At 41.8% G+C, this 8802-nt stretch overlaps 1 protein-coding gene across 1 annotated transcript; it reads right to left on the bottom strand.

The window, feature by feature from the left end:
* Positions 1 to 209: 209 nt before the first annotated feature.
* gpr68 (G protein-coupled receptor 68) lies at positions 210 to 7139 on the bottom strand (the record flags this gene model as incomplete). The annotated part of the gene is made up of 6 exons (XM_079174721.1): positions 210 to 745; positions 1426 to 1606; positions 3035 to 3257; positions 3370 to 3503; positions 3837 to 3986; positions 7056 to 7139. The coding sequence occupies 6 exons, from the start codon at positions 7137 to 7139 to the stop codon at positions 210 to 212; spliced, it is 1308 nt and encodes a 435-aa protein (XP_079030847.1).
* Between the last annotated feature and the right edge of the window lie 1663 nt (positions 7140 to 8802).

The raw sequence follows: 8802 nt of genomic DNA, 5'->3' as shown, positions 1-8802 counted from the left end.
TGCTTCCATGTCTACAAACCAGAGAAACGTAAACTGGGCATTTACAGAGGCAACGAAGACGTCGTTGTAGGCGAATCCTGCTATATTACAACTCAGTAAAGTCACTCCATATAGAGAAGAAAATGTTTTCTGTCCAATGCCTTTGGATGATGGTGATGATGATGTAAACGCAGCTGAGTGGGCAACAGGCTCTCTTTTTAGGGCCACTGCTAGATTGAGTCTTTACGGGCAGTCTTGTTGTCTAAATCCCACTGCTCTGAGGCCTCTACTAGCTTGGTTCCTGACTGCTCACTGGATTGTTTTAGCTGGCGTTCAGTCTCTTGAGTCCTCTCTGTATCTTGGTTCGGCTTTTCAATGCCTATCACACAGCTGGGCTTTCCATCACTGTCCACACACTTGTCAGAGTGTCCATTATTCTGTACAATTAAGGGTATGATAGTCTGTGTGATGAAAATGGTGTTTGTGGTGGAAGTGTTTGTTTTGAAGCTGTTGAGTGTGCTGGTGTGCGTGAGCAGCACCACGGTCGGACGGCCGTTGTTGTCGTCGGTGGCGACCTCCTGGGAATCAGTGGCTGGGTTGGCCTTGCCACGGCGACAGCAGCAGCATAGTATCCTAACAATAGGCCTGACTATGGCTCTGTACAGGCCGCGGCGGGCACTTTCGCTTACGAAGCAGTAGAGAGCGGGGTCGGCCACGCAGTTCAGGGTGGTCAGCAACAACGACAGGTGGTAGTAGTTAAATATTCCTGTAAAATAACGATAAAGGCCACATGGTTAAGACAAAAAAGCTTTCATCCGTAGGGCCTTAACACACTGAGGGCGTGATGAATAAATTACACGAAAATGCGAAATATTCACCTGCGAATATTCCCCATCAAAACTTCATTCATATAGGCAGTGAGAGCTGCAACACTGGGTTTGCGCAAGCAGAGGACCAACTACAACTACAACTGACCCACAGCGGGGTCTGAGCTTAATTGTTTTATTGCCTAAAGCCAGGAACGGACTGGCCATCGGGAAGTTCTCGAAGACTCCATTCCAGAAACCGGCCTGTAGTCATAGACTTTTTCATTTCTGATGTCAGAAGTTACTGTATAGTCCGTGACCATGGCATGGGACAGCGAATACTAAACATTTTGAGTGAATTTTGAGTCCCAAACCTTGTAATTAAGTTTGCCGTCTTGGTTCAGACTACAGAGCCTCCGTGTTGTTGTACCCTATATTGTACATTGGAATATGTCCGTTTTGTAAAACGTGATTGGTTGATGCCTGGTTGATGAGCTAAAGCTCAGAAAAATCAACCTTGTTCGGGAAAAACAAGATTTCTACGTATATTGGCGTACGAACTAATCACACAAATAAAAGACGCCCTTGGTGTGTAAAGGCTTTTAGTCACTGGATGACTTTGCAAAAAAATGCACTGTACCTGCGATAAAGTTGCAGTCTCGCTCCAGCAAGGTGCGTACTAACAGGAAGATGTGGTAGGGGGAGAAGCAGACGAGGAAGATGAGGACGGTGCTGCTGACTAACTGCCTGATCCTCGTCTTCTGATCCGGCTGAGTCCCAGCACTCCGACCCACGGCACGGAGAACACACAGGTAGCTGATCTGGACAGAAAAAACACAAGTCATTTACTAATAGATGTTGTGCAGTAAAGCAAGACTGTGTCCCCCAACCTTTGCCAAATAGCTACCAACTTGGTCATTTCTCTGGAGTCAATTGCTTGTTTATCAAAAACCATTTAGACCACAATCTTGCGTTTGTTACGTTTTACTTTTACAATGAAACCATTGAAATATTTATCTGTGACAGAAGTTTAATAGAAGCAAAAGTAGAGAAGAGTCTCACTCTAACTGAGAAAAGAGTCTTTTCAGAACTCAATGTCAATGTCAAATCAACACAAACACACTGGAAGCATGGCTTATTAAAATACATCAGTTCTCTTTGGAGACACAGCTCTGCTATCCATCTTTAGGGATGATGTCAGCTTCCATCTATTACCAGAAACAACTTTTCAAGAGTGAGTTTTATTTACAGCCCAGCTATCAGTGGGTGGGAAAATGAAATGTGGTGTTTTAAATATAGGCCAGTCATCTGTCACTCTCAATGTCCCTACACATGTCGCCATGTTAAAGCTGGGTGTTACATGATGTCACAAAACTCTATGGACTAGTAAGATTGAAAACAGGGTAAGTTGTTCCAACAGGAGACTCAAGTGCAGTTTGTGCACGTCTACAGAACCTGTTCATCCTCACAACTCGTCAAATACCGCCGCTTGCACCGAGGCAGCCTTCATGAGGTGCTCCACGCTCCGATGTGAACCCAGCCACTTCATAATTAGACAGTAAGAGCAACTGACGTATTATAGAGAGTGAGCAAATTTGTGTAGGGTGGATAGTAGAGGAGGTTGGATGGGTCAAACAAAAAATGTACGTTTACTTATTTTACTGTAGTTTTTTCACAAAACATCCGTACTTTGCTAAAGTCAGTTACGTAACAAACTTACTTATTTTAACCCAAACCCCAATCTTTTCCTCGACCAGTTTTAAAAGTAGTTTTGTTACCTTAATCTAACCAAATGAACATAAAAAAGTTTATTTTGAAAAGACACTGTATGCATGTAACGAGTGGAAACTGTACGTTTCCTGTGAACACTGAAGTTTATTTTGAAAAGACACCATGCACGTAACAAGAAGAAACTGATGCGTTCAACACCGACGCGATGGTGGTAGAAAGTCATAGTTTGAAGCGTAAGGCCACTGACCAAGCGTCTGTATTTGACGACTTGTGAGTAAGAACGTGTTGATCTACACAGTCCTGACAAGAGGTCTAATTAGGAAATATAAGTGAAAACACCTGTGTGGGTGTCTTCCCACAGCAATAATAAAGCAGAGATTTCAGGCACAAAAAGGTCGTAAAATATATGTGTTCAAAATATCAATAAATCAACACAAATGTGATCAAATGCAGTAAAGTGCTACAGTATCAAATTCTTTTAAAACTAGATGATTATTGTAGTAAAACGGCTATCATACCGATAGAATAGCCAGCGGGAACATGAAGCCAATAATGAAGCGGTAATAGTTGATGGGGTACTCCCAAGGCTGCATGGGGTAGTGCTCGAAGCACACTGATTGGTTCTTGGGGTCTCTGCTCAGTTCTTTATGGCGGAAGAAAACCACACCGACGGCGATCTCTTTCAGCCAGATGACGATGCTGACGAGCCACGCTGCACTCATAGAGCGGAGAGAGGTGAACCTGGAGACAGAAAGGAGAAAACTAATTAATTAGCGTTAAATTAAAGCTCATATATTACAAATCTTATATTATGAAAAGGTAACAGTGGCGGTGACCTGCGGTTATAAATTACCTTAAAGGATGGACCACAGCCAGGTAGCGATCCAGGCTGATACAGCACAGGAAACCAATGCTGATGTAGATGTTCTCATAGAGCAGGAAGCCACAGAGCTGACACAACCACTCCCTGTGACTCCAGTCATCATCCTGAAACAGCAACACACATACATGAAAGTAGACTCTAGGTTTACGAGACAACAGGTAGGTAACACTTGGTTAAAAGCAGATGGAGCTGGACTGTTACATGGATAAATACAAATTAAAAGTATAATTAGACTGACAGCACATGCTATAATGAACAAATATCCAAATAAGTCTACAATGTGTATTCACACACATTTTTGTTCAGATATTAGGAGCTGCATAAGAAAGTCCGTAGACAGCGATGTAAATAACCTCCCTATAATGTAATGTGAAAATTCACAACACAAATTACATTTTTTATTTCAGAATTTTTGTATATGAGTGGTTGTACTTTACCTGAAAGAAATACTGAAGCCACAGTGGTAACGATGCCAGATATAACAGATCAGACACGGTGAGGTTCATTAAATAAACTCCCAACTCATTCTTCTGCTTCAGCTGCAGAGCAGCGTGGTACAAAGAGTACAGGTTGGAGGGAACGCCAACCTACAATCAAGATCATTTAATGCGATTAATGCAACACCACGTTACTTGATTACTGAAAACACATATTTAGAACGTCCACATTGGATGATTCAACAAAACCCTGGATTATGTTCAACAGCCTATATGATCCATTTTCACTGTTCAACCGTTTTTTTTTGTTTTTTTCTTTTCAATGCCTACATTTTTAAAATGCACTCTTTGTAAAACATCTGCACATGGGAACTTTGGTATGGTTAGGGAAACAATACACAGAGCAAAGAGTATGATTATGGCCAATAAACTATGGCACTATTCAAGTTAAGCAACAAAACATTGCGGTTTTGGTTTCTAAAAAGGCAAACGTTAATTACAGGTCTGTAAGATCTGACAGAACACAAACTCCTGTCTTCTGCATGAGAGCAGAACTCACGACACGCCCATCCGCCAACCCGACCTCGCGACATAATGGGTCATAATTGACAGTGAATGTTGACATTGCAGCAAATCGTAAGGTACAGAATCCTCCAATATGGAAGGGATTCCTAAGGTTTCTGGACTGGCAGAAGAGTGTAGTTTAGGCAGTGGTGGGCCGTCAGAGCCTTCAAGGCCTTCTTTGCTGGACTAAACAGAATCACAAAGTTAGAGCTATTTTATAATTTAATGTTTTCATAAATACACTACATGTATTATAATTATTTTTCCCATTAGCTTATTTTCTCATTGCACAGCTACTGTCTTCCTCAGTTGCTCTGCTTCCAGTGCAGCTTGTTTTAAGGAGAGCTTTTATCCAATCAGATTTCACCTCTGTGTCTCTAGGTAAAAGAGAAGTCCCAGGCCTGCAGACTCACCAGTGAATCCATGTGCAGTTTAAGTGAATGGGGACGATATTGTTGATTGTCATAGTCTTCAACCAATCAGATCTTTAGTTTGACATGTTGGGCGTATACTTTGACGTGTCAGAGCTGCTAGCTGGACTACAGCGACGTCAGCGTTAACTCACAGCTCAGTTTTCAGGAGCAGCTCTGCAGTGAGGTGCAGCGTGTGCTGTGATTGGTCAGTGGGCGAGCACGTGACTATTGTGAAACGAAACTTAGCTAGCCAGCAGAGCTTAGTTGGAGGAGTAAGAGTCCAAATTGAAAGATATGGAAGAAATTATAAAATTTTTAGGGTTTTGCTTGGTGTAGTTTATTTATTATTTTACCTAGCTTTGTTTTTTTAACACTCAATGGCTGAAGGAGGAGAAACGGATTTCTGGAGGACATTTCAGGAAAAACTGGACATCGTATCAAAGGGTCAGTCAACCCCACAGCTAGCAGCCCTGACCCAGCCAGGAAAAGGATTTGTATGAACGGTATTTCTGGCTGACAGCGGCGGAGAAGTGTTGCACATTTTATGGCTAAGAATGCGTTTCATTTGCAACTGAGCTCTTGGTGTTTGGAGCTGTCTGGAGCTACGCTATGCTAACCAAGGCAGCTACACGACAGGACACGCGCAAGCTACGTGCTTTTGAAAACTTTTGGTGAGACCCGAGTGGATTTACAACCCAACGAACACGTTCACAGGAGGACTCTGGCTGGAACTGACCCACACCGATGTTCTGTACAACCACGGTTTTAAACTCTTTGTCAACAAAGAAAGGAGGATGGACTTTGTCTTTAAGTGAACAGCAGCTGTGGTAAGTCAACTGCAGTAGCGTTTCTACTGTGTTCATTTGTCTATCGTGTCGATTTTATGAATAATATGAATGGCTCGTGCTCTAGCGCTGCAGTGTTGCTGGATTGATTTGTTGTTGTATAAATATATGTGACTGGTTCTTGAAGAGTTTGTTATTGTCATTGTGTTAATTACATTGATTTGGACTATATGCATTATCCGTTAATTACGAAGCATCCCCTCATGCACAGGGTTATTGTCCAGAAAATTGAATCCGTTCGGGCTGTTGTTTCCCCGCTGAGCTAGTTTAGCTTAGCCTCCCTGAAGACACGTGCGGTGCCGCAGCCTCAGCTGTTTTTTGTTATTGTTCCGGGTTCAGAGGTCACACAGTCCTCCTATGTGAGCGCAGTCCACCGAAAACATTATATTTCCCACAATTTAAGCTTCTGCATTTTCCAAATGCACTAGAATTATTCAAACGTATTATTCGGTTCGTAAGCCTCGTACCGAACGGTTTAATACGAATACGAGTATTATTACAGCCCTAGAAACAAATAACCATAGCTGTGGCATCATAATGAGCTTATTAGGAGATGGATGGATCAAGTGTAGTAGGACAGCACAGAAGGCCCAGGTATAAAATGCACGGGCCGCCACTGAGTTTAGGGCTGTTGGTGACATTAAGAACCAGGTAGGTGCCAAGGTGCAGAGAGTGACAGCAGCTATGAACAGCTGGATGCATGTTATAAAACCTGCCTGTTGCAAAATGGCACATTTTCGAAACAAGTTTTGGCTCAGACTTGCTGTCACAACTCCATCTATCCATCCATCCACTTTCTCTCCTTGTGTATTCTTTGCAGAGTTGCCACAGAGGTATAAACCCAGCACACATTGGGAGAGAGTCACTGTACACCCTAGAGACCCATGTGTGACCTAAGCACATAACTCTGGGATTCAGTCACACAATGCAAACCTTTAATGGAAAAAGACAACGTAAATTCTTTACCTATTATCCAGCAGCAGGTTGTATCTCCAAAGTGAGTCCATAGATATCCCCCATGACACTCACATTGATACTAATATTAATAATTTGAATACTTTGATTTTCCCCTAAGGTTGAATAGGCACCGCTTCGTGACCAAATCACAGAGTAATCTACAGGACACAGCTGGGTGCACCTTTGACATGTCTCCATTACAGTGCTAACACAATAAAACATAAAACAGCTGCAACTTGAACACATTAACTGAGCTTGTGTGTCATTGCTGCAATTTCAAGGAGGAACTAGGCTTTCTAGACCTTGAGACATGACAGTTTCCTGTGTCACACCGACCTCAATTTGGGGAAAAAAACCTTTTCTAATTACTTATGCACTTTATAAAGAATTCAGACACCTAAACAGTTTTGTGCAGGTATTGAAGATGTACACAAACTTACCAATAGTACAAGTATATACACACAGGAGAAGAGGTACTGGTGGATTTCATGCTTGATTGTGCAGTTCATCATGTCCTCAGACATGGTGTACACCATCACACCCCGCTCACACTCACTACTTCACCTTTAACATGCATGCATGTAACTATAATGTAACAACACACACAAACACACAAATCTTCATGTTGGTTGGAGCACTCAGCGATGGCTTAAACTTGTCTCATCTGGGTGAGTATTTGTCTTCTCTGATTGGGTAGTCCAGTTTCATTTGGCCACTGTGGAACACAGAAGAATTCATCTTTATTATATATTACAAACATTTGAATCGATGTTCTCAGGAACAGTGACACAACCACTCTTTGTGACTCCAGTCATCATCCTGAAACAACTCAAAAACATGGTTACAGTAATGACTAGTTTTTGGATAATGTTAGATAAAACAGCAAGTCTTCACTTATGTGAGCAGATGTATAATCAAATACCAAATCTTTAAATGTCATTTGTAATAAACTGTAATGACATTTGGTTTTGTTGGTCATAAGTTTTCAGTCATTCCATGTCGAGCAGTGTCCACTGAGTGTCGGTCTCAATCTTACTAATCAAAGAAGAGGACGTTTTTGTCACCACCCAAATTGTACACAAAATAGCCAAAATTTTCAAAACCCATTTGAACAATTTCTTTTATCCACCTAAAAATAGCCAAATCGGTCAATAAACCACTCAATCTGGAGCCATTGTTGAGATCTTAACAGGACTAAAGCTAGTAGAACGACAGTCATTATTTTCACTCAAATGAGCCATTTAAGGTGACACTCACTCTCTGCCGCCAAAACAAAGCTGTAATCGCCGCAACGCCCGACTTGGTGTGAATGCAGCCTCGGGGTCAATGCTACGGACTCTGTGAGGCTGTAGTAAGGCACAACACTGCTTTAAACTAAATGCCAACAACAGCATGGAAAAGTCAAGGGATCACCAAGGTTTACATTTACATTTATTTATGCATGTACTGCTATTATCATATTCATGAGCAGTGATGTACAAGCTATGCTGTCCATGATTACACACAGATGACACATCCTCTTTCAGAATGTTTTCCAGACTATATTATTATTATTAATAGCCATTAATCAGAGATAAAATGGGAAATGGTTTATGCTTTTCAAGATCATGAAACAATGGATTAAAAAAAAGCATCTTTCAACTAAGCAGTTTTATGAGCGTGACTGGAAAAAAAGAGGAGACCAAAGTCAGAATTGACGTATACAGTATAGGCTGCCAGACCACGCTGAAAGAAGTGACACTCAACCACCTTCACAACTATGACAAATGATAATGGCCAAGAGAGAACGATGGCTGATCTATCTGATCCATATTCAGGACTCATCCTAGTTAGATTCATCCATCCTGCATCACTACTGTAACAACAGCTACTCATGCTGCACGCATCAGGATCACACAACTCACACCAAGTCCTGATGCTGATATCTGCTGCCTCCTCTCATACTCTGATCGTTGTGTTGTTCACACTCAAGACTTGGACAAAAACAGTAAGAGAATTCATTTACTGTTCAACGTGAATAATCTGCTGTTTAATGGGCCTTTTATTGTCCTATAAAAGACTCATTGCATATGTATTCTATCTATCAACCTACCTACCTAGTTCTGTAACCTCTGACCTAGGTAACGAACGTACCCCCCACACACTACACGCAAGACCATCTCAGCTTTGGGGGGCAAAGTCAGCATA

Source organism: Pholis gunnellus (assembly GCF_910591455.1).
Source record: "Pholis gunnellus genome assembly, chromosome: 15".
Taxonomy (NCBI): Eukaryota; Metazoa; Chordata; class Actinopteri; order Perciformes; family Pholidae; genus Pholis; species Pholis gunnellus.
This window is presented reverse-complemented; position numbering and strand designations above follow the sequence as displayed.